The sequence below is a fragment of the Artibeus jamaicensis genome, unplaced genomic scaffold, assembly GCF_021234435.1.
Source record: "Artibeus jamaicensis isolate MK-2021 breed Jamaican fruit bat unplaced genomic scaffold, CSHL_Jam_final contig_3126, whole genome shotgun sequence".
In the NCBI taxonomy this organism is placed as follows: Eukaryota; Metazoa; Chordata; class Mammalia; order Chiroptera; family Phyllostomidae; genus Artibeus; species Artibeus jamaicensis.
Window position 1 is genome coordinate 11,374,702 of NW_026521723.1, and position 26,179 is coordinate 11,400,880.

A 26,179-nucleotide genomic window follows, 5' to 3' on the forward strand; every position below is an offset into this window, starting at 1 on the left:
TTAAAGTCAGAGTATTAATTTCAGGATTAAGGACTGGATTAAAGTTTATAAACTCCAGTTATTTCCAAACAAGTTATATGTGAAAAATATTGGCAAACCCAGGACCAAGAGACTAATAGCTGCATCACATAAGAATAATGTTACCTAATAGTATTTTATATTAGCATATGGCTTAATAGTTATTAAATCTTTATCATTTAAATCTCATTTAACAGATTGAGGTGTTACAATTCTATACAGAGGGGAAGGAACCGAATTTTTAATCCGAAAAATTTATTCTGGCCAAAATATTGCCATAGTTAAAATGTCTCTTCTAGCACAGTAAGATGCCATGGTCTACGGCCAGCCAGTTTTGGTTCTTCCATCTGCAGTGGTACAAGGAGAAAAATAATGTGAACTGTCTTATGTATTTTAGAAGCTTCTAGTTCTAATGGGGTGCCATACTTAGGTACTCAAAGATATTTTTCATGATGATAGAAATATTTCTGTAGATTAGCTAAAGTGAAAGATGTGATACGTGGGAACTCTGACATGTTAAATACTTTTCAAAATAACTTACTTCAAAAAAAAAAACCTAGTTCAGAAATGTCAGTGGACATTTCTTCATGACAACCCCTGCTTAAGTCATTTAGCATCAAGGGGGGTACATGTTTTATGCCCTTTTAAACTTTGTGATAATGATATATTATTAACCCAGCAAGGCTGTAAAAGCCTTGAGAATAGCAACAAGATTTCTTTTGGATCATGGTAACTTTTTCAGGTGAAAATAAGAGAAAGAAAGAAAAGCTTACTGGTACAGACTGTACTTGATAGAACAGAACTGAACAATCTGGCTTAATTAGAGAAAACCACCTATTAGCTAACTGGTAATTCTGAAAGATTTCAAGGTATAATATATGTTCTTGTGGTACATGAATTCCTATGATTGTGTAATTAATGAACATCTAACTAAAGATTTTATATTTTCATTTGCTCATGTTAGGCTCTACACTCTAGAAAAGATCACAGTTTATCTAGTAACCAATAGAGTTTATTATAATCCTGTATTTTCATTTGCTCTATTTTTTATGATATTATCCTTTCCTGATAAATTCTTTCGTTTTTGATTTCAGAGATTTGGAGACCTTTTTTCTTGAGTCTAAATTATATACACAGATTTCGTAATTTTCCCATTTTACAGAGGAAAAAATACTTTCTGCTGACTTCTTTTTTCATTTAAAGATAATAACAGTGGACCTTTGTAAGGTAAAAGGTTCCACATAGTTATTTCCTAAGATAGAAGACTCCCCTGGGTCCCAGTGGAAACAAATTTATCTGACTGACATAAAGGTAGATAAATTGCCTAAGGGAAGGGACCAAGATGTTACATAAGTGCCAATAAGCATCCTCATGATCCCCTTTTGCTGAGAGACAAAGGTTAAATGAAACCGGCTGCTTGCTACAGTCGTCAGGGTAGAAAGCAAGGCCGGGACCCTCAAGTGCCCAGTGTAACTTCACACAGCTGAGTTCAGTACTTGGCAGCATTCCCTGGGGGGAGGGGCGGGGGGCGATGAGCGCACAGGACCTCCTCTGAAAGGCTCTTCAAACACAAGTGCAATTATGAAAGAGAAAGCCTGATATGATGGCCTTTACTAAAAACTTAACTGTGCATAGTACCAAACACCATAAATAAACCAAAAAGACAAATGAGAGAATGAAAAGAATATGCAAAATACATAATAAAGACAACAAATACTTTAAAAAATATACAGAGCTCCTATAAATAAGAAGATACATAACCAAGTAGAGAAATGGACAAAGGCATGAAGAGACCAGTCACAATATATCTATCTTACTATATCTATTTTCATATTATATACACATATGTATATGTATGTGTATATAGTCAACGAAAAAAATCTTTAACCTCAGAAGTAATTTAAAAGAGGATCTGAGAAAGATGAAAATATTTTACCTGTTAACTTGGTAAAAAATAAAAAATATGTTATCAGGCAGGAAAATAGGTGCTTCTTTGGTACAGTCTTTCTGGGATGACAATTTGTTAATAGTCTTTAGAATGTGCACTCTATTTTTAGGTATTTATCCAAACTAAAGCAGTACGGACATGTGCAAAGACTTAGCTAAAAGGATGACCAGTGAAGCTTTGTCTGCAATAGTGGCAAACTGTAAACAACTTCAATGTCCTGGAGCAGAGAAGGAAGTAAACGGAGTCTGGCTAACAGGTCATGACAGAGTACCAGGCAGCCATTGCGATATGATGGCACAGAACTTGGTCGTCCTTAACCAGTGGGTATTCATCAGGTTCACCTGTGGAGCTTTAAAAACATGCAGGTGCTCCACTCCCAGAGACCCTGATTTAGTGGTCTGATTCTGCAGTGTGCTCTCAGCTGAGAACTACTGTTGTAGATTTATTGACATAAAAAAAGTTTTCATGTTAAAAAATATACATTGTTATTAAGAAGAAAGAAACATGGCTTTTCATTTCCTGTATTATGGCAGTCTAATGCCCTCAATGACTTGACTGAAGAAAAGATTAAAGCTAAATAAAATAACGAAAAGAAAAATTTGTATATGCCCGAAGAGAAAAAAGACAAGATGCCTATACTTCAACAAGTTATTGCTGATTATCCTCAACTGATGAAATTACAGGCTATTTTTATTTTTTTCTCTGCCATTTTCTCTTACTAAACTGCTACAATTAATATATATTATTTTTCTCACTAGAAAAATAAACACTTAAACATTCCCTTCATCTAAGTCACAAGGCTCACTTAGGAAAGAAATGTTTGATAATCAAATAGGAGTTCACAAGCGAGTAGACAATTCTTTCTATTATCTTTTCCTGAAGGAGTCTTTCTCTTACTAGTTTTAAATTCCCTGTGTTAACTTCCTACTAAGTTTCAGCTACACCAAAGTTTATATGTGATCATAAAAAGAAGATTCAGTTCAAGAAAATGAACACTGACTGAAAGTTGACCTTTGGACATTATAGCAGTTCTCACCTTTTAGATGGCCTAGGCGAGGCAATCTGACAGTGGCTAAGAGCCCAAGCTACCCACACGCCAGCTCAAAACCAAGTGATTAATAAGCAGGAAGACCAAGCAAAAGAAACACAACGTACCTCTCCTATAGGTGGCTCCTCCACAGCTGTTCCCTCCTCAAGGGGACTGATGCCTGATGACCGGTTCGCACTGAGTTTCCCTAGTGATACTGCCATCAACAACTCGTTCATTTTCTTCCTTGTTTCCCCCTTTGTTAGAGCCAGCTCTCTCTTCAGGATCTCTGCACGATGCCAATGCTGCCATTCGGTAAAGTGGTGTCGGAGAACTTGTTTCCGATTGTACTCAGCAGCTACTTGGTGTTTTCTAAGCAACAAAGCACTTCCATTAAAAAAAGAAGCCATTGACAACTTGTTACTTCATAATATAAATGGAACACAAATCCAGAAGAGTCCCAGAAATGCTCCATTTAGCTCCAGCTTATTCTTTTATTTAAGCTAAATGGAATTACTTTATAAAATTCCCCAGTGGAAAAGGTGTGCTCATAGAAGGCATTGGCACTTCAACCTCAGAAGACAGAGTGACAGTTCTTTTCTATCATGTCACAAAGATATCACATTTTTTGATGACCATTAATAGTTTATGAGGGCTTTTTGGAGGGGAAGTAGCAAAAAGAATAGGTATATAAATAGCTACTTTTTAAAAGATGAATGCATGAGGGAGACATCCAGCTATGCTCGGAAATCTAAGGAAGACAGAAGATTGGGAGAAAAGGGAAGGAACAAAACCAGCGAATTGTCAATAATTAAGTGTAAGAATCCAACTTATAAAAGTCAACATGAAACCAGGAAGGCAGATCTTAGGAAAGGAGGACTTATTTGGGGAAAGGCTCCCTAAAGAAGGACTCATTTGCAGACCTGAAAACTAAGTGAACGAAGGATTGCCTTGGGAAGGTAACTGCCAACCACCACACACACGTGAAAGGCAGAGACAGGCACTTGCTCTCACGGAACTTATTCACAGTCTGGTAGGGGCTGTCCCAACCCATTCTCTCCCTAAGGAAGAGCTCCTGTGATTCCCGGACGCTTCAGGAACGTGACGGGACGTGACTGAGTGCAGTTATAAGCTGCCAGCTACATGCCCTTCCCACAGGGGATCCCCAACAGCAGGCAGTCTGGAAGCAGCCGGTGGAGAACTGAAGTGTAGAGTTCCCTGAGCTCTGTCCACACGCGGATGGTTACCGTCCCTGGGAAGTGAGGCATAGACTCGGAAATTATGTCCCATCGTAAACGGGTCAGTTGAGAAGTTTAAAACCCAATATTGTTCAGATACCTACTTGATTTTACCTTGTAAAGGAAAATCAAATAAGTTCTCTATAACACTATTCACATATCCATTTCTGTTAAAAAAAACATAATGCTTAACTCTCCTCATGGACTTTTGGGGATCATAACAAAATAGAAGTCATACAGTTTTTAAGTCAATGTGTCAGAAGAACATTTTTATAATTCTTAAATACTTAAGCGACTGTTTTAAAATATATATTTTATTTCTTTATTTTTAGACAGGGGGGAAGGGAGGGAGAAAGAGAGGGAGAGAAACATCAATGTTTGGTTGCCTCTTGCATGCCCCACATCAGGGAACCCAGCCTGCAACCCAGGCATGTGCCCTGACTGGGAATTGAACCAGAGACCCTTTGGTTCACAGGTCAGTGCTCAATCCACTGAGCCACACCAGTTGGGGCACTGAAGTGACTCTTAAATCTTTTTAATTGCCACTTACAGTAAGAAAAAATGTTACACTGTGATTCATTCTATAAGTTTACATTTGCATGTATGAAGCAAAACTATATGTAACTGAAACAAAAGTTTCACCAAACAATATCTACTCTATTACCAGATATGTGCTTGGTTATTTCTGTTCTAATATGTTCTGTTCTTTAAAACACACAGCTCATCTTGAGCCTGATTTCAGGACCCACTACTGGGTTAAAACCCTTAGTCTGAAAAAGACTACTCTAGGGTCACGGACTTTACTCTGTGTCAGAAGAGTTGGGTGAAACAACCAATTAGTGAGAGTAAAGTCGACTGAAATAATGAATTTCAGGATAAACACTAATGGTACCTCTACTAACAGCATTTTTTATTACATTTAATTGCTTCTTTTTAATAATTTAATAATAGGTATTCAATAAATACTTAGTGACTGACTGATGGTTTTTGTAATGAAAGCACAATATAGGTACAATAAACATTTGCATATTATTTTACTTTGAAGAAAATAAGTATCTAGCCTTGGCTGGTGTGGCTCAGTGGATTGAGCACTGGCCTGCAAACAAAAGAGCTGAGGGTTCTATTCCCGGTCAGGGCACATGCCTGGGTTGTGGGCCAGGTCCCCAGTAAGGGGCACACGGGGGGCAACCACACATTAATGTTTCTCTCCCTCTTTCTCTCCCCTCTGCCTAAAAATAAATAAATAAAATATTTTTAAAAAGAAAAGAAGTATCTAAGAGAAGAAAAGAAGACTGAATAACCTTGACATAAAAATTATAGAGGAAATAAAAATAGTAAGTCAGGTAGCAACACCAGTAAGAACAAAGCCCCCAAAACTCTATAGCACTTTAAGTGAAAATCATAAATTTTCACAGAACTGAGGATGTCCATTGCTCTGATTAATGTGAAATTTGATCTACATGAATCTGCTCAGAAGGGAGAAGTATATATTACCTGATGTGTTATTTTCATGTCTTTACAGTATAAACAGTCAAACAACACTGAGGTTTTGACTGTCAGGGAAGAAATTATTTGGACACAATAAAAAGGCAAAGAGAAAAATATTTTTGTAAGTATAACAAAAACGCTACACAGTAAGAAAGTAGGTATAAAAAATGCATGTTCACTACAGTGCTTAGAGCCCACTCTCCAGTGGTTATGTGGGCATCTTGAATATCCATTTAATAGTCTACATTCCTGCACTGAGGTGGAAGGCAGAAACCAAAGCCAGGGATCCAGAGACCAGGTTGCTTCTACTCCTACACCCTTGTAATTCACTTTAGCAGAGTGATGATGTTCCAGATAAGCCAATTTCTACACTTTCAAAAAGATGATACCAAAAGACATAGGTATTTCTAAAAATGAAAAATCACTTAAATTTCTTAAAAGCTCAACCAGATGTGACTTGCTTGGGTACGCTAACCCAAAGAAATGGTTTCAGACATATTTCCCAGATAATCATAAAATGAAGGAGAGAGTTCCCACATGGAAAACATCCTGTCCCAATATGCTTCCAAGCCGCAATCAGGGAATTTCTGGCAAGAGTATATAAATTTATAAATTGATCATCACAATTATATAACTGCATGCTGACAAAAGCTGTCTCTGAAGACCAAAGAATATAAAATATATTCTTTAATACATGTAAAAGAATAAGGCTTCTTATTTAAACCTTACAAAAGATTTAAATATGAACCATGATTCTTAAAACAACACCTCAAATGATACTTAGCTGTTGGTGTGTGTTGCAGAATGGAGAGGTCAGAGGAGTCACTATACAAGGGACACTGGGTAGTGGCCTAAAGTTTCTAAGGTTCAGATTCCTCCCCAAAATGATGTCACCGCCCCCCTGCCAAAAAAGCCCTCTATCCTACAGGAATCTTTAATAAAAGAACCTGAAAAGTAGGAAACAAATTCTCATATAAGTTAGTAATACTACCTCAGGACAATTCTAGATATCTAAAGAATGTCTTGAATTTTTTAAAAGTGATAAACGAGAAATAAATAACCACATACTAGTGATCTGATTGAGTGCAGAGATCTGATGCAGAACACAAAAACAGCAATGATGCAAATGCAAGAATAGGAAGGAAAAAAGCTTATGTATTCAATAACGCAGCAGGCACCCCTCAGAGAAGAAGTAGAAGATAATTCTGTTTTAGAGCCTTAAAGTGAGCCAGATGACGCAAGTCTCGTCCTCCTGCCTCTCTGACAGACACATCGGGAGTTTTACCAGCTTCAGATGCCCCCCGGTTTCTGGCCTCCGACCTGGATACCCAGGTAAGCGTGGAGGAAGGGCGGTCGAACACGACTGACAAAGGCGCTACAGAAACGGGGACGGACACTCTCAATCCCACGGACGTTTCTTGGTTTCTGCTTGCAGCAAATACCTTTGAGCATTTTTTCCTACTGTTAATATCCCAACCTTCTTTGAACAACATCTCCCAACTTAATATCCTAAACCAATTTCTAGAACAAAGAACAAGATGCAGAAAGCCAGGGATTTGTAGGAAAGCAGCACAATGTGTGGTTTATGTCTAATAGATCCTTTCTTCTCATGTTTTTAGCATGACTTATCATTTGTAAATCGCTACTCTCTCTTTTCTGAAACCATCTATGAGTAAATTACAGTGTAACTGACAAACATGGTTGTCTCAGGGCACCATCACCCAGATGCCACTGAACACAGGAGCTGTGTGCTACAGGGAAAAGTATCGGGCTCGGAATCAAAAAGGCCAGGACCCGGCTCAGGGCTGGCTGCTCTTGACTCCATGGCCTTGGGATGCGGTTTCCCTCTCGGACCTTCCTGGTAGTGTCTGTAAAATGGGGGGCTGGATTGGAGCGTTCCTGCTCTAAGGTATGTTTGCTCTAAAGTATTATAGTACACATTATTATAAGTTAAATATTTTCTATCTCTTGCAGTTTTAAAAAAATGTAGTACCCATTCTAAACATTTAAAAATAGACACCTGAAAATAGTTCACAGATATGAGACAGAAAGTTCTGAGATCTTAAAAAAAAGGCACATTGTGTTATTACGAAATCCCCTTTTAGTGTTTTTATATAAAACAATTTAATTGGAATGGCATATCTAGTTCTTCAGATCTTTTTTTCTACAAGTTTCTTCTGGCATGGAAATTTCACAGGCCACTTCTGACTTGAACACCTCAGTGTCTACTCCCTCTGGGCCCTCACCCACGCCGCCTCCCTTTCAGCGCACGGCCACGCACCGGTCACCGTCCAGCAGACCCTTTCTCAGCCACTGCTTTTTCAGTCAGACTGTCATCCCACCCCTCACATCAGTCACTAGGACCTGAGAACTTGGAAATGAATTATGGAAGAGTTCTCTACGTTGACCTTTTTTTTTTAAATGAAAATTTCTCCCAGTATACTGTAGAAAGCAAAATTGACTAGATCACTCTTCTGCTTAAAAACCTTCAATAATTTATCTTTATTTACAAAAGAATAACTAAACTCCTTGTCCTGGCATTAAAGGCCCTTTGCAAGTCGATGAACTTTACAACCACGTGCTTGATGGTCTCCAGCCTGTCAGGATGGCAACACTCCATGCCGCCACCTCGTCTCCCCAGTTCCACTAGGAACATCCCACTTACTGTGCAGAGCCCAGCTCGAGACCCAGCTCCTAGATAGCACCTCTCCTGGCGCTCTGTGGGAGCCTGCTGGGTCATGGCGACCCTTCCCTCTGCTAAGGTTTCCTCAGGAGGGGATGCATTACACAGTTTATAATGATCCTCAACATCTCTACTGTTTCCAGATCTTGTTTCCCCCACAAAACAGTGAGCTCTTGGAGGACAAGGGGCCATGCGTCATTCTCCTCTGTCGTCCTCAGGCCCAGTGCTGTCACAAAGCTGTGCAACTCCGGGGGGGGGGGGTGGGCTCTCTTCCACATAACAATGCTTTCACATACCATTTGTTTAATCTGTCATCCTGAATGAGTAACAGAGTTGCTGGTAGAGAAGTGAGCAAACAGAAAAACATGAACTGCCCTCTCCCCAGTAAATAAATGGTTCCTTCTAAATTTATGATTTTGGTTCAAGAATGCAAAGTTAAATTTAGAATGAAAAGAACAAAATGTATTTAGTTTTAAGTTGATGAAGCAAAGAAAGTTTTATTTGAAGGCAAATTCTGTCATTCACAAGAATATGAGGGAGTTGATACAAAGGTGTCAAAACCTCTGTATAAGATGAGGAACAAAAGATGGGGGAACAGCAGGAATCACTCTTGGCAGGTCTGCCCTCTCAGACTGATGTTCCCTGTGTCCCTAATTAATATTCTGAGTGCAGACAGTGATTTCTATCAATGTGAATTGCTGGCATACAAACCAAACTCTGTCTTCTGAATTGTAAAATGGTCCAAATGCAATGCTACTACATCAGAGGACAAGGGAAAAGCATAATATTCGCTTCCTTTAACAAAGGAAAGCATGCACATTAGTACATATTAATCAAATCATTTTGTACTTATGGTTTTCAGTTAAATTTCCCGAGTTTGGAATGAAACACAGGAAAACAGTGATTACCACATTTATAAGCAGATGAGATGATTCCAGTGAACAGCACTTCTGGAGGCCATTTCTGGATTCCTCAGGAGGAAAGCTGTCCTAAACACGCTAAAGGGGTTTTCACGGTACAAGGATGGTACCTGTTTTCTTCCCTAAGGTCATTCTCCATGGCTCGTGTCTCTCGCTGCAGCCTCTGAGATCGCGTGTAGTCTCTCCAGACCCTCAGGACCTTCAGCTGAAACTTCCAGTCAGAAAGGGTCCCAGCCTTCCCCAGTTTAATCCGGTGATCAAGAAGCAGCTTGTGCCAGGCAGAGAAGTAGCGTTTTTGACACTACAATGGAAACATTTGGAAAATCATCACTGATCCGCGCCAGTGTTTCTAATAGGAACTAGAGCCCTCCCTCAGACTCTCCCCTCACACTCTGACAAAAGCGGGAACTGTTGTCCTGATGGAAGGACACTGGGCACAACTGCGTTATGCTAATAATTATGAGAAATGTTCAAGCCATGAAATTGCGACACTCTCAGCTTTGTGACAAACTGAAATAGTCAATCCTCATTGTTAAGGCCCCAGTCCTATGGGGAGCTGGAGTAATAATTCCAATGAAGATCTAAGTTAAAGGACTTGTTTCAGCAGCTTGAAAGACCTGCTGCCAACAGGATCTCCCCTGCCAGGCTGTCTGGGAGCTTAAAATACCAACCATTTCATTCATTCCTGCTACTAACTCTGCCGACCATTTTGTTCATTCCTGTTACAGACTCTGCCAATGTCCTGCACAAATGAACATGGGAGATTCCATGAGGATGGAATGGGTTCTCTGGTCTCTGGGAACAAGAGAGGTAAAAACAATAGCTTCAGCTGGGCTACTGGTACCTGTGTTAGGGCCTTGGCTGAACAGGCCTAGATACTCAGGCTGCTTGCTCTCTTCCACTATGTACATGTGACAGCAAATAACACAAGGTTTATGGACCCTGAGGACATCCTGGTGAAGCACTCTGGCCCTAGTCTTAGAATATCTCTGAGATCCAGTCCTGATCTACGAGTGTATCTTGTCTCCTCACAGCAAACTTTATGTTCCTAGTACACCAAATTACTTTCATCTCTTGGCCTTGCACCAACCATGCTGTTTCACACTTTTCTATCTATGGTCATCCTAATTCTCCATCCTTTTCTTCCCTCTCTCTGCCTGACCACTTCAGGAGTCACTTCTTGTAGGGAGTCCTCCTGTTCCCAACTACTCTCCCAAATGTTGGCCCTGCTCCACTGTATTCCAGAGCAATTTATGCTTTCTTCAGTCAAGACACTCAACACACTGTATTATAATCATGTGTTTACCGGTTTTCACCAGACTGTGAACCATCATTCTCTGGAAGGAAGAGACGGGGTCCCACAAATGGGAATGGCAGATCCGGGAGTGTTACCTAGTGTGGGAAGCACTAAACAATAGAAAGTGACCTCATAAGAAGTGCTTTTGTGGGAGATATGAGGGATGGCCGATGACCTACATCAAGAACTTGGTAGCCCAACCAAGGTCAGCCTGATTCACTGCTTCTTTCTCTATAAAGACATTTATCGTTCCCTACTTCAACATTTAGTAAGCATTCACCACTGTATTTGAATTTGGGAACTTTGAACAAAGTTGTTTAAGATATAGATTTTGAGGTGTCATAGGGAGAGAAAATATATAAATTAAAAGATCTGTAATGCAAGGGACATTATGCTAGAATTTTAGAAATAGGCTGTTTAGCCAGAAATATTTTCTATGTAAGAAGCCAGTGATAGTCCCATTTAATCAAACTACAAAATCTTTATTTCCCATCAGGAGAAACCACGTAAAACTTTAAAAAGCCATTATTTCCTTTCTGTTATGTCAAATGAGGGCACATTTCGTGGACTTTTACCTCAGATTCCATGCAAGGAGGGAGAGATGGCAGGAGAGAGGAAGAGAAGGATGGAGGGGGGAGACTGGCTGAATAGAGGGCATCCTTCTGTCCTAACACGGAACACCCACAGCTGCCAGGTTGAGCAGATTATGCTTTTTGTATTATTATCCCACAAAATACAGCATGACAAAAAAGTGTTCACTTGTATGCCAGTCAGAAGAAAATATTGACCAGATTCACTTAAAAGATTCTTCTTGAATGACTTAATTTTTAACTCCTGGCATATTTCTAATGATGAAATAGCACAAACATAATCCACTTTGGCAGCAACACTATTAATAGTGTCCTTCTTGGATTTCTACATTCCTTTTCTCTGTGAAGTTCAAAGCACCTTACATGTACTATTTTATTAATCTGTAGACCATGATTACAAAATGAATACTGCACATATCATTGTAATTTACATTATGAAGTTAAACTTCAAGTAGAGAAGAGTTAACGACTAAATTCATAAAGTAAAAAGTTAGTGGTACACCTAAGACTAAAACTGGAACATTCTGGCATCCCGATGACCCTTAGTCTCTTAGGCAAAAAGTCTCGCTTCAAAAGGACGGCACGTTCTTTGTTTTTTGTTTTTGTTTTTCCCTCACTGAAAGAGAAAGAATTCAATATAAAGCTTGCTAAAACTAGCAGAAAAGCACTGCTAGAATATATAGGGGGAAATTTTGAGTTGATAAATTCTACTGTTAATACATTTCTTGAAAAATACTTCAGTTTAGATTTTGAGAGCAAAATGATCAGTTTTTTAAAATATATTTTATTGTTTATGCTATTACAGTTGTCCCATTTTTTTCTCCCCTTTATTCCCCTCCACCCTGTTACCTCCTCCCACCATCATTCTCCACCTTTAGTTCATGTTCATGGGTCATACAGATAGGTTCTTTGGCTTCCCCATCTCGTATGCTATTCTTTTTTTTTTTTTAATTTTACTTATTTATCTTTAGAGAGGAAGGGAAGGAGAGGAGGAGAGAAACATCAATGTATGGTTGCCTCTTGTGAGTCCCCTGCTGGAAACTGGCCTGCAACCCGGGCATGTGCCCTGACTGGGAATCGAACCTCGATCGTGTGGTTTGCAGGCCTGCGCTCAATCCACTGAGCTACACCAGCCAGGGATCGTATGCTATTCTTAACCTCCCCCTGTCTCTTTTGTACTCACCATTTATGCTTCTTATTCTCTGTACCTTTTCCCCAATTCTCTCCCCTCCCCCTGCCTGCTGATAACCCTCTGTGTGATCTCTATTTCTGTGAATCTGTTCCTGTTCTAGTTGTTTGCTTACTTCATTTTTGTTTTTTTAGGTTCAGTTGTTGATAGTTGTGAGTTTGTTGTTATTTTACTGTTCATATTTTTTAATCTTCTTCTTAGATAAGTCTCTTCAACATTTCATATAACAAGGGCTTGGTGACGATGAACTCCTTTAACTTGACCTCATCTGAGAAGCACTTCATCTTCCCCTCCATTCTAAATGATGCCTTTGCAGGATAGAGTAATCTTGGATGTAGGTCCTTGCCTTTCCTGACTTTGAATACTTCTTTCCAGCTCCTTCTTGCCTGCAAGGCTTCTTTTGAGAAATCAGTTGACAGTCTTATAAGAACTCCTTCCTAGGCAACTGTGTCCTTTTCTCTTGCTGCTTTTAAGATTCTCTCCTTATCTTTAATCTTGGGTAATGTAATGATGATGTTTCTTGGTGTGTGCTTCCTTGGGTCCAACTTCTTGGGGAAGCTCTCTGAGCTTCCTGGACTTCTTGGAAGTCTATTTCCTTTGCCAGATTGGGGAAGTTCTCCTTCACTGTTTTCAATTTCTTGCTCTTCCTCTTCTCCTTCTGGCACCCCTATGATTCAGATGTTGGAACATTTAAAGTTGTCCCAGAGATTTCTAAGCCTCTCCTCAATTTTAAAAAAATTCTTGTTTCTTCATTATTTTCTGCTTGAATGTTTATTTCTTCCTTCTGCTCCGAACCATAGAATCCCAGTTTCCTTCCATTCACTGTTGGTTCCCTGTACATTTTCCTTTCACTGTTCATACCCTTGACTTTTTCTTCTATTTTGTGACCATATTCAACCATTTCTGTGAGCATCCTGATTACCAGTGTTTTTGAACTCTGCATCTGATGGGTTGGCTAGCTCTTCATCGCTGTTGTATTTTTTTCTGGAGCTTTGATCTGTTTTCATTTGGGCCATATTTTTTTTTGTCTCAGCACATCTTTTATGTAGTAAAGGGCGGAGCCTTAGGTATTCACCAGGGTGGGGCAACCCCCCTGGCTGTATTGTGGCACGGTATGTGGGGGAGGGGTCAGAGAGGAAACAATGCAGCTTGTTCAACTCTCTGCCAGCTTTCAGTCACTTCCCCCACTACCCACAAGCAAATCTGGCCCTTCTGGTGCTGATTCCCGGGTGCCTGGGTTTGTGTACATTCTAGGACCCTGAGGGTCTCTCCAATGAACTTTCCTGTGACGCTGAGAGTTTCTTCTGTGACCTCGATCCCCACAGATTTTTACAGTCAGAGGTTTTGAGGCTTTACTTCCCCATGCTGGAACCCTAGGTTGCTTGCTATGTCTCATTCCCCAGTTGTTTCTCCCAATTTATCTGCACACAAATGTGGGACCACCTGGTCTTCCAGCTACCACCTTCCCACCAGTCTTCTCCACCCTCACTGTTCATCTCTGCCTCTCCTACTGGTGTGGATGAATGTTTCTTCTTTAAGTCCTTGGTTGTCAGACTTCCATACAGTTTGATTTTCTGGTAGTTCTGGTTGTTTTTTGTATTTAAATTTGTTGTTGTTCTTCTTTTGGTTGTGCAGGAGGGCAAAGTGCATCTACCTGGGTTTCCATCTTGGCCAGAAGTCAAAAATGATCAGTTTTAAAGGTCTATAATTCAGTCTCATTAACACAGAAGTTAGTATCAGCAAAGTGACAAACTCATCCAGCAATTGCCTTCCTTTCTGCCTCCTACGGTTAATGTTGCCCCCACCTTTTAAAAAATAATTTTATTGGGGTGACATTGGTTTATAAGCTTATATAGGTTTTAAGCGCACAATTCTATGGTACATCATCTGTATATTGCATTGTGTGCCCACCACCCAAACTGAAATCTTCCATCACCGTATGTTTGACCCCCTGTACCCTTTGCTACCTCCCACCCCCTTGCCCTCTGGTAACTATCATACTGTTCTGTCTGTCTACGTTTTTGTTTGTTGTTTTTCTTGCTTTGTTCACTTGTTGCTTTAGGTTTTATATGCCACACATGAGTGAAATCATATGGTTAACTTTTTTTGTCTCACTTACTTCACTTAGCATGATATTCTTAAGATCCATCCACATTGTTTTAAATGGCAGCTTTCTCAAAGTCAGCTTGCTATTGGTTTTTTCCTTGCCTACTCAAAAAAAGCAATCTCATTAAAATTTTAATTAAAAAAGAGAAGTATGAATCAAGAATAGCCGCTTAGATATTCTTCTTTATGGTGCACATCATTTAGGCAAACAGGAGTCCACAAATGTACTTAGAGAAAAATATTTGGGAAAGGAAAATACTCTGTCTTCTCTGGGAGATGAACGCACTCTGATTTACACAGAAGGGAAAAGAAGTGGCACACTTTCATAGTCATTATCTGTGTATCCTTTCCATTACCCAGCTGAGTTCCTGTTGCTCCCGAGACTGCTCCTCCTCTAACTAGGAGCTACATAGTGCTTCATCTCTTAGCTCTTTGAAACAGAACTATTATTTAAAACCACAACTGGGTTGGAAGAGGAATACATTCTGCTTAAAATGGAACCTAGTGTTTTAACTTATCCCAACAGCCAGACTGACCTAGTTCAGACTCCATTTCTTACCTAGTTCAGTTATTTCTGTACTATGTTTTTATCTCTGATAGATAATCTCTGATAGATTATAGGGGTGGAAAAAAGTAGGTTAACAATAATAATAAGATAATAAATAATAATACCAGAATAAACTCTGTAGTTTCACATACTCACAACTGTAAAACTACTTTTACCCACCCTTGTATAGTCATGCATTCTTTTACTAACTTCATTAAGGCTTGATTCAAGTGAATAAAATACTGAAAATCACTGTGGAAAGGACTGTTCCTAAGTACACACCTATAATAATTTTGACAATAAAATAATACAAAGTGAAATTTAGAAACTTTTTAAGTGAAATGCTTTTCTCCTCTCAGAATCTTCTACAAGGCATCATCAGGTCATTAAGAATTCCACTAACGAGAAGAAATGACAGTTCTCCCTGCCAAATGTATTACCTGCACTGGAATTGCCCTCATTGTTTCGGCAAGAAAGCTCTTGCTTGAAGTGTAATCACACTGCTGTCACTGGGAATGATTGACTTTAGGTGGAACAGCAATTTGCTATCTAATCTTCATTGTAATTCTAACCCTGTCACTAGAGACGCTTGTTCTGATTAATGAAGTGGGTAACTCATCAAAATTCTTCAGCTATTCCCTTTTGTCAGAAAGCCTAGTGATAATTGCTAGAAAATTCTCTGCCATGGAGAAATAAACAATGAATTGTAAAGAGGACACAAATGTCAACAAGTTCACAATTTATCTTTGTCAATGGAAATAACTGGTACAACTAGTGGTCTAGGGGAGTTGGCTGTGGTGTGAATGTTAGGAATCAGGCTACACTCTCCCCAGGGCCCTCACTGACTCCTTGTTGCTCCCAGGCCAAAAGGAACAGGCACTGGATTGCTACATAAGGAAGAAACCCCCAACTCCTTTTTTCCTTTTGGGAACTACCATAGCTGGGCAAAAGACCCCACAGACCACATGAAGTGTGTGGGAGTTGGAGAGGGGAAGACCTATGTATTGGCAGAGTAAATACCCTGGGAAGGAGCAGCACTGAAAAGTGCTACCTTGTGAACCACCCTACTCCTGATTTTTATAATTTTCAAAAGAACACAGAGGAAATCATTGTGCCCCCTGACCCCAACCACATATGTTTCTATAACTAATCACATTAGGGAAAATACATTCAACTCTCAGCATACAGTACTAAGACTTGATGCTATTGAGTTCTGTGGAAAAGCCTAGAGGCCTAAACTTTGACAACCACTGCTGGGTTCCATCTATACATAAATGAAACCTGTGGGATCAAAAAAAGGCTTTATGTTTGAAAAGCAAAACACCAGTGCAATGGTTTGGTAACTTGGTCCTCACTGTCCCTTCTGCTAGAATAAGAAACCCGGGTTACCTGTAGGGTAAGGGTAAGGAAGAATATAATAACAAAACAAACAACCTCCTTACCAATCCTAAAATTTTACTTGAAAAATTTCCAAAGTTGGCTATATTAGGTAACATGTAATAACGCTGTAAATACTCAATTCTACACCACACATGGCTCTTAGCAATAAACTTAAGAGGGGAGTTACATGAATCTCAATATTCTCCACCTACGTGCCTGACATTTCTTTGCTGCACTTTTATTTACAAAGTGGCATTTCCTTCATTTCTTTCCCCAAACAGACAACACTGCTGAGAGCATGGTTGCTGTGTTTTAGTTCAGAAATGAAGCACAGCATTTTGTTTCAGTAGTCCGTCAGCAGTCCTGGTAAAACTAAGATCTTTGGGAAGGAATCATGGTATATAAGTGAGGTACTTAACCACAGTTTTCATCATCTTGTCACAGAAAAATCCAGGCTTTTCCCCATATGTACCCATGATCCCTTGGTTTAGTTTGAGGTGGCCTTTTGGAAGGCACAATGTCACAAACACAACAGTAACAAGGACTCCTTTGGGTCAGTACTATCTTACTCTCTAACAGGAAAAAACCAACCAAATAAGCAATTTTGGTTCCCCTATAGGTTAAAGATTTAGGTAGTGGCAACCCATCTTTCACTGTTCCAACTTTCACAAGCAGGAAAGATCACAGACTTTCATTAAGAAAACATGACATGTATTTCAGAATAGGGTGCAAAATTACAAAGGCTGTTTTCCAAATGGTATAAGAATTTCAGGACTTCCGCCAAGATGGAGGCATAGGTGGAGACGCCTTGCTTTCTCACACAACCAAGTTTAGAGTCAACTAAATATTAGCAACAGAAAATACAGCCAGAACGCAGAAAATTGAACTTTTTGGAAGTCTGATAACAACAAATTCTTCAGCCTGACCTGTAAGAGGGGCGAAACCAGCAGCTGGCGGAGCGGGGTTGCACAGGAAAACTTGGTCAGACGGACTCAGGCGCGAGGAACCCAGGAACAGGGTTGCAACAGGTGGACCCAGCGAGCTACCGCAGGGAACCAGCGAGGGAGCAGGGCCAAGATTTGACTGTCGCGCATTGGTGCGCAGACAGACCAGCGAGGGAGTGGGCGGTTAGACAGGACCCTGCGGGACCCAGCAGGCCCCAGCGGCGAGCGGCAGCAGAGGGCACTGCCATTTCCCTGCTCTGACCCCGCCTCCACATAACAGCGTCATAACCCAGCGACCTGAGTAGCCCTGCCACGGTGAACCACTTAAGGCTCTGCTCCTCACCCAGCACTGTGAAACAGCAGAGGGGGTCGCCATTTCCCCGCTCTGACCATGCCCCCACATACAGGGTCACAAACCAGCGACCTGGGTGGCCCCGCCCTGGTAAACAACTAAGGCTCAGCTCCTCATACTTAATGGGCATGAACAGACCAAAAATGGCTCAAGAACAACTTAGAGCCCCAGAGCCGATAAATCTAAGCGATGAAGAAATAGCCAAACTTTCAGATGCACAGTTCAAAACACTGGTGATCAGGATCCTCACAGAACTGGTTGATTTTAGTCACAAATTAGAGAAACATATGAAAGCTAAACTAATTGAAATGAATGGTAATGCGCAGGAAACCAATAGTAATGGAAAGAAGGCTGGGACTCAAATCAAGGGAGTAGACCAGAAAGAAGGAAAAAATGACCAAACAGAAAAGAATGAAGAAACAAGAATTCAAAAAAATGAGGAGAGGCTTAGGAACCTCCAGGACATCTTTAAACTCTACAACATCCGAATTATAGGGGTACCAGAAGGGGAAGAGGAACAGTCACGAGTGGAAACCTTGTTTGAACAAATAATAAAAGAGAACTTCCCTGTTCTGGCAAAGGAAATAGACTTCCAGGAAATCCAGGAAGCTCAGAGAGTCCCAAAGAAGTTGGACCCAAGAAGGAACACACCAAGGCACATCATCATTACATTAGCCAAGATTAAAATGAAGGAGAGAATCCTAGAAGCAGCAAGAGATAAGGGGACAGTCACCTACAAAGGAGTCCCCATCAGACTGTCAGCGGATTTCTCAAAAGAGACCTTACAGGCAAGAAGGGGCTGGAAAGAAGTCTTCCAAATCATGAAAGGCAAGGACCTATATCCAAGATTGCTCTATCCAGCAAAGCTTTCATTTAGAATGGAAGGGCAGATAAAGTGCTTCTCAGATAAGATCAAATTCAAGGAGTTCATCATCACCAAGCCCTTATTATATGAAATGTTAAAGGGACTTATCTAAGAAAAAGAAGTTAAAAAAACATGAACAGTGAAAGGACAGCAAACTCACAGTTATCAACAACCACACTTAAAACAAAAGCAAACTAAAAGGACAGCTAGATCAGGAGTGGAAACATAGAAATGAAGATCTCAAGGAGGGTTAGCAACAGGGGAGTGGGAGGAGGAGAAGTGGGGAGAAGGTACAGAAAATAAGTAGCATAGACGGTAGATAGAAAATAGATGGGGGGCAAGAATAGTATGGGAAATATAGAATCTAAAGAACTTGAGACATGTGGTCATAAACTAAAGGTGGGGGAAGGGGTGTGCAGGGTGGAGGGGAATGAAGGGGGGGAATAGAACAACTGTAATGGCGTAATCAATAAAAAAATGATTTAAAAAATTAAAAAAAAAGAATTTTATAGTTAATCCCTTGTTTTTGCTAATTAGCAATGACATGTGGATTGCTAAATTTTCCCAAGAGATTTCATTGTAAGACCAAAGAAAAAATAAGATAGGCTAGAAGTAGAAAATATCTGTAAAAATAGTTTTTTTGATAAAACAAAGAGACAGAAATAAAATGTGCGGGAAAGATGCATGACTAGTGCCGCACCTGAACTTGTGCTTTAATGAGAGCCTGTTCTGCTTCTCTCAGAAAGTCTTCTATTAAATAATGTGGTCCTAATGTGATGCTAGAGATTGTTTGGAGGCGCAAATATAATCCAGAGTCAAAGCACAAAAAAGGCCAGAAATTAAAGGAGCGCGAAATCAAGCAACTCCAGGAGACACTCAGTCTTCCTGCAAACACTCCATAGACCCAGCTGCTGGGCTTGTGCCAGTGCACATTCTGAGGGTGCTGAAAAGAGCTTCCTGTTGTTTAGTCACTCACAGGAAAGTCAGCTAGGCATTTCCCCCCTTTTTATCCTGTGGTCATATTTAAGCTGCTGAGTGTCCAAGTTTCATTACCCAAGGGCAGCCTCAGCCTCCTTTAGAACCAGGCTAGGAATGTGGACTGGGACCAAGAGGATCCCAGAGGGCCTGCTACTCTGGTGACATTTACCAGAGGACCACGTGGTCTCCAGCCAAGTCAAAGTAAAAGCCTGAGAAGTATGGCAGGTAGATTTGTCCTGTGCCTCAGCTACACCCGTATATACTGGAGAAATCTAAGTAGGAGACACTAACAATAATCCCACTAAAGGGGAAAGAAGAAAAGAACTAACCTAAATAACTTTGAAAAATAATATTTTGGCTAACATGGCTAAAAATGAAAATAACTCTACAAATATTATACTGTAGTTAGTAAACTTGTTTCCATAGCTATATGGATTAGGAATTCTGAAACTATAATATACTAAATAAACAAATAAGTAAATATATTTTAGATAATAAGGCTCAGGTTTCTCACTGTTCAAGAAAGAAGTTATAGACAAGCAAGAAGGGAAAGCTATGCTGGAACCTGTGGTACTGGGATAGGGTAGAAGTTATCATCATAAACTCATGATTAAAATACATACAGATACAGAAATAATGTGCAAATAAGGAAAGAGGAGGGATGGCATGACCCCCATGTTGTTGCACTGGAATTGGATGTGTTAGTGTGAACTCATGGATTTTAATATACATACTGATAGACACAGAAATAATATAACATGTGTATATGGGTTAGTATATATATATATGTATGTATATATGTATATATACATATATATATATATATGTATATATGTATTATATATAAAATATTTCCCAGTCCTGTCTGCTGAGAGGGCCCAGAAACAGTGACATTCCAGGAGCAGTGAACACACCTAGTTCCAAGGTCTTGGTTTCTAAATATTATTCTCCAATAAAAGGAACCGGGCTTCCATGTAAAAGTAGTTGATTCTAGGGTTAGGGCAGGGAATATACAACATGAGCCTGAAACATCTTGTGGTGAAAGAAAGAAAGGGAGTGCCCAAAAAAGCATTCGGAAAGGGCAAAAGAGTCAACTTAAAATATCTCCTAATGGCTAAAGTTAGAACAATTTGAGTAACAAAGTAAAAACAACCATAATATTAGATTATAACCCACAGAATACAATAAATACCCATGAACCTATACCAATACAAATAAATCACTGAATAAATGAATAAATAAACAAATGGGAGAAAGAGGACAGTTTTTCCTTCTAAAAGAACTTCAGTTAATAAATGGAGAATAAATAAGTATAAAATTATCATGAGACAAACACCTCACTATATAACTGTTACAGGCAAGTTCCACCAATGGATACTAAAATTAACAGGTTAAAGTTGAAGGATAAGCAGGATGGTTGCATAGTTTCACAGTATTTCCTCTAAGGCATTTATGAGTTACAAAGGGGAAATGGTAACTTTACAGTGGGGAAACTCATCAGACAGGGCTAACACCAACAGTAATAAGATTATTAATGCTGTGTACCCCCGATATGATATGCTGAGAAGGACAGAGCCTCGCTTTTTGTAGTATTCTTACCGAAAATGCATAATCTCAATTTAAACAAAAGGAAACCTCAGAAAACCAAAACTAAAAGATATTCTGCAGAATACCTGACTAGTACTCTTCAAAAACGCCCAGATCATAAAAGACAAGGAAAGACAGGCACAGGGAGGGGGCTAGGGAGACATCACAACTAAAGGCAACATGAAATCATGGACTGAGTCCTGGCAGGGAAAAAGACCTTAGTGGAAAAACCGATATCATTCTAATAAAAGCTACAGTTTAGTCAATGATATTTAATAGTATTATACCGGTGTTAATTTCCCAGTTTTGATAATTACACTATGTTTATGTAAGACATTAACATTGGGGAAAGCTGGATGACGGGTATTCAGGAACTCCGTGTACTATTTTAGCAACATTCTGTATATCTAAAATTGTTTCAAAATAAAAACTTAAAAACAATAAATCAAACAGAATCTGTGGCAAAATGGAAGTAATTAATTCATAATCTCTCATTTTAAAATACACTGGCTGTTCCTTTTAAATTAGAGTAATCTGTTTCAGTAGGGCACTCAATTTGTAAAACTCTTATGTGTTTTAAATTCATACCTAGCACTTCTATCTAAAACATACATTATTTCTTCTTCTACAGTGGACTTCAATAAAATTTAAAAGTTAATCTTATTGGGAACACAAGTCTTACTCATCTCTCACTGGTTGGTACTTTTTCCTTACACCATCTCAAGAGGGCCCCCTGAGTACTAATTCCCCTTCCTACTTATTGTCAGAAACCTGAATGGTTACTGCAGTAGGATGAACTAACTCCATGAAGAACGCAGCATCTAAGACTATTTGCCAATCTTTCTCAAAATGTTAATCCCAGTTCTTAACATTTCCTCCCACCACACTTTCCTCTCTATTCCTAAAGCCAAAATCTGACCAAATTTTTGCTATTTTACACCTAAACAATTGTGACCTCTTGACCAAAATGCCACCACCAAACACAACCAGCTTTCTGAAAAAACTACTCAGGTGGGCTTAGTGTTACTTCGCCCCATCGCTGATGGAGCAAAGATGCTTGTAGATGATGGGACAGAATGATGAATAAAAAACATTACAATCCCACCTGGTGATTTTCCTTGTAAGTTTGAATTAGTAACTCTTTCAATTCCTTCTTTCTTTCTTTTGCCAATTTTTCTTCCTCCTGAAGAATATGATCATGATGAAACGCGCCTTTTTCTGGATGTTTTGGAGAACTTTCTTCTTGCTTTTTCTTTTCTCTATTTATAACAATTTAAAAATACATACATAAACAATAGACTTAACAATGAGTAGTTACAGACCATTGTGGAATGATACTAAATTTTCCATCAGAAGACACAGATTTAGATTTGGCTTTAAAACTACATGATAGGGCCCTGGCTGGTGTGGCTCAGGGCATTGAGTGCCAGCCTGAGAACCAAAGGTTCACTAGCTTGATTCCCAGTCAGAGCACATACCTGGGTTGCAGGCCAGGTGTCCAGTAGGGGGTGCTCGAGAGGCAACCACACATTGATGTTTCTCTCCCTCCCTTCCCCTGTCTAAAAATAAATAAATAAAATCTTTAAAACAAAAACAAAAATAAAAAACTACATGGTATGATGATTTTTTACCATGAGCCTTAATTTATTCCTTTTTAAAAATAAAGTATGGATTAAATGAAAGGAAATTGTTATAATATGTTCTGAAAAGTAGAAAAGCATTATCGGCTCATGGTAAAAAACCGAGAGGGAGATAAAAGCTATCCATATTTCCACACAGACTAAAACACTGATAACATGCCAGTGCTGTTTCACTACAAAGTTACTGTTTATTCATTCCTCCACTATTTATTAATGCCTGTTATCATAAGTAATATTACTTTAATTATCTTTGTGCACAAATCTTTGTCTGGATTTCTGATCATTTTCTTAGGGCAGTTTCCCTAGAATTGGAAATTCCCAGGTCAAGTGATACTAACATTTTTATGGCTCTTGTGTTTATTACCAAATCGCTTTCTGGAACGTTTAAATCAGTTCATCCGCCAGAAGAACAGCACAATATCTGTCTCACTGTAACCATGGATAAGATTTTAACTTTTAAAAGAAATAACTGGTGAGTGATCATTTGCTGAGTGCCCACTGGAGCAGAGCTCCCTGCTACCAACAAATGTTACTAGCTTCACAGTTTATTTCAGGTCAGCCTACATTTCTCAGGGCTTAAGAGCAATGGGAAAAGCATAGCTGACCTTAGCAAGAAGTCACTAAAACACTGGTGATTGCTTTCTAAGAGGAATGGCGTCCAGAGGAGGCCTGGGCCCAGCACTTGAAAGTGAAGGGCAAGCCCACTGCAGAGCTGTTTTAAAGTGGGTAGAATGAGAGCAATCAAGAACACAGAGGGCAAAGCTGTGTGGGCTGATGGGCGTGGAAGCGGTTATCTAATAGGTCTTTGTGGCCTCTCTGAGTATTCAGTCACTTCAGGCGCACTGTTCCCAGGCCTTTGCAGTTCAAGCATCAATGCTGTGTCTCTGAATAAATACATGTTACTTCCTTTGTGAAGCTCATTTTCTTCATGAGGACACATAATAGTACTACATCCTGTGAGAACTACTTTGATTTTCCTCTTATGTCAGATATTCCTTTTCTTTATCAGTGGCAGCCTGGCCATGGAGACTCTCCCTGTGATTGTCGGAAGACGCTACACCAACGCCATTCACAATAGAATAAGGCACAATTAGTGACTGTGCGTAAGGAAACACATTAAACCTTCAAAGTGTTCAGATAACCTAAGAGATGCAAGCCAACCAATATAATACCTATCACAAGTGCAAAGTACATTGAAAATGAGGATACTCCTCAATGCTAAGAAAACTAGTAAACCGGACCACGGCCAAAATAGTAATAGTCCAATCCATTTGGAAAGCAACCTGGCAATATTTCAAGAGTCATAAAAAGGCCTTCTACCATTTAACTCAGTAATTACAATCCTAAGAATATAATTCAAAGGAATAAAAAAGTTCTTTGCTTAAGGATGCTCAGTGCATTATTGGTGGAAAAGTCTGAAATAGCTGTAATGCTTACCAGTATAAGGAGATTATTACATAAATTATGGTATAGAACTCAGTGGAGTAACTTACAAACCTCAGGACTCCAGTTAATGTGATAATTACAACAACCAGATAACAAATTAAATGTATTTTATAGTTGCAATTAAGTATGTAAAGGGACGAAGACCAGGAAGACATATAGAAGAGTGAAAAGAGTTAATTTGTTAAGATGGTGGAATAGTGGGTGATTTCTCTGTTGTGTTTTGTAATTTTAATGTTTGTCCATTTAAAAAAACTTTAGTGTACTTCCAAAATGACTGCTTGAACAAAAACAAACTCTACACTGCTCATCACAGCTGACTTACATTTTCCAAGCTTCTTCCACGGTGCGCCTCCTCTCAATTATCTCTCTCCGCAGCTTTACCATCTCCCTTTGAATCTCCTCCTCCTCTTTCTTGGCCTCCAGAGCCTTCCTTTTCTTCTCTTCCTGTACCAGATACTGAGCCTCTAAGAAGGCTGATTTTTTCAGGGTCTTTTCAATTCTCTGGCGCTCCAATTCTTTCTCCCGTCTTAAGCGATTTTCTTTTACCTTAAGGAGAACACAAAGGTAAAATGCAGTTTTTCAAGTAGAAAAGAGATTTGCAAAATCATAGAACACATTTTGAAGTTCAGAATATACCCACTCTGCTCCAGAACTCCTATGTTTATCAGAAGAATGGAGGGAATTCATTTGTTTACTGGGTAAGGGCCAATACAAAATTTTAAGTGAAGTTAGGTAAGATGACTCTCAAACAGTTAGGGAATTATCTGCACCACGGAAAAGTCGAAAACCTAATGGGTCAGCTGCCAAGGTCTGAATTCTTATTTAGTAATGATTTCCCACCCATAAGATTTTTCAAAATATACATTACTACTATTTATTTATTTATATGTCTACATACTAATTATAATCTTTTTAAAAATAGTATTTGGGGGAGGCTACATTGTGAAGGCTAGAACAGTGATTTACAGATGGTCCCCAACTTATGACTGCTTGACTTACAATTTTTTGACTTTACAATGGTATAAAAGCAATATGTCTTCAGTAGACACCATACTTCAAATTCTGAATTTTGATCTTTTCCTGGGCTAGTGGTATGTGGTATAACACTTTCCCATAATACTGGGCAGCAGCAGTGAGATTAATTCACTCACCTGGAAGTTAATGTGCGTTACCGTATTTTGCTGTGTATAATGCACACTTTTTTACCAAATTTTTGAGGGAAAAATAAAGATGCAAATTATACATGGGTAGTACTAATTCTGTATCTATATAAATGTCTTTACTTCTTTTATTTATGCTTATGCATTAAAAGTGTAACACTAGAGAGCAGTAACAATATTTGTATGCAAAAGAATACCCTGGAATATGTTCATCAATTTTGTTTCTAAATAGAAATAAATAAATGGATTAAAAATTAAAATAAAATATTTTTTCCCTGAAAGTTTGGGCCAAAAACGTGGGCGTGCACTATACACAGGAGTGCATTTTATACACAGCAAAAAACAGTAAATGCTGTTTTGACTCACTATATTTTCAACTTACAGTGGGTATATGGAGGTCTAACCCTATCACAAGTCAAGGAGCATCTATATTGTCTTAAAGAACACCACAATCCTTTATTTATTTCTATCGCTATTTAAACATTAATGATTCTGGGTCAAATTTGAAAATCAAAACCATGAACTTCACAGATATCTCTGAATAAGCACAGTGATTTTTTAAAATCTACTAATTCGCAGGGGTGTCCAACCTGCAGCCTGTAGGATGGCTCTGCAGCCCAGGATGGCTGTGACTGCGGCTCAACACAAAATTCTAAATTAACTCAGGACATAAGGATATATTTTGTGGTCACATGTTGTAGTGTATTTAACGTGTAGCCCAAGACAACTCTTCTTTTACCAGGGTGGTGCAGAGGCGCCAAAAGGTTGGACACCCC

The 26,179-nt window shown here is 39.3% G+C and overlaps 1 protein-coding gene across 4 annotated transcripts in view; it reads right to left on the bottom strand.

Moving 5' to 3' along the window:
- The window catches only part of CCDC191 (coiled-coil domain containing 191), a 77,862-nt gene that overhangs the window by 28,223 nt on the left and 23,460 nt on the right, over positions 1-26,179 (bottom strand). For all 4 annotated transcript variants that reach the window (XM_053663082.1, XM_037136846.2, XM_037136848.2 and 1 more), the window contains 4 exons: positions 24,566-24,789; positions 22,263-22,416; positions 9,433-9,623; positions 3,122-3,365 (listed from right to left, as the gene is read on the bottom strand). In XM_053663082.1, coding sequence (XP_053519057.1) covers positions 3,122-3,365; positions 9,433-9,623; positions 22,263-22,416; positions 24,566-24,789 — 813 coding nt within the window. The remainder of the gene's footprint in view (positions 1-3,121; positions 3,366-9,432; positions 9,624-22,262; positions 22,417-24,565; positions 24,790-26,179) is intronic.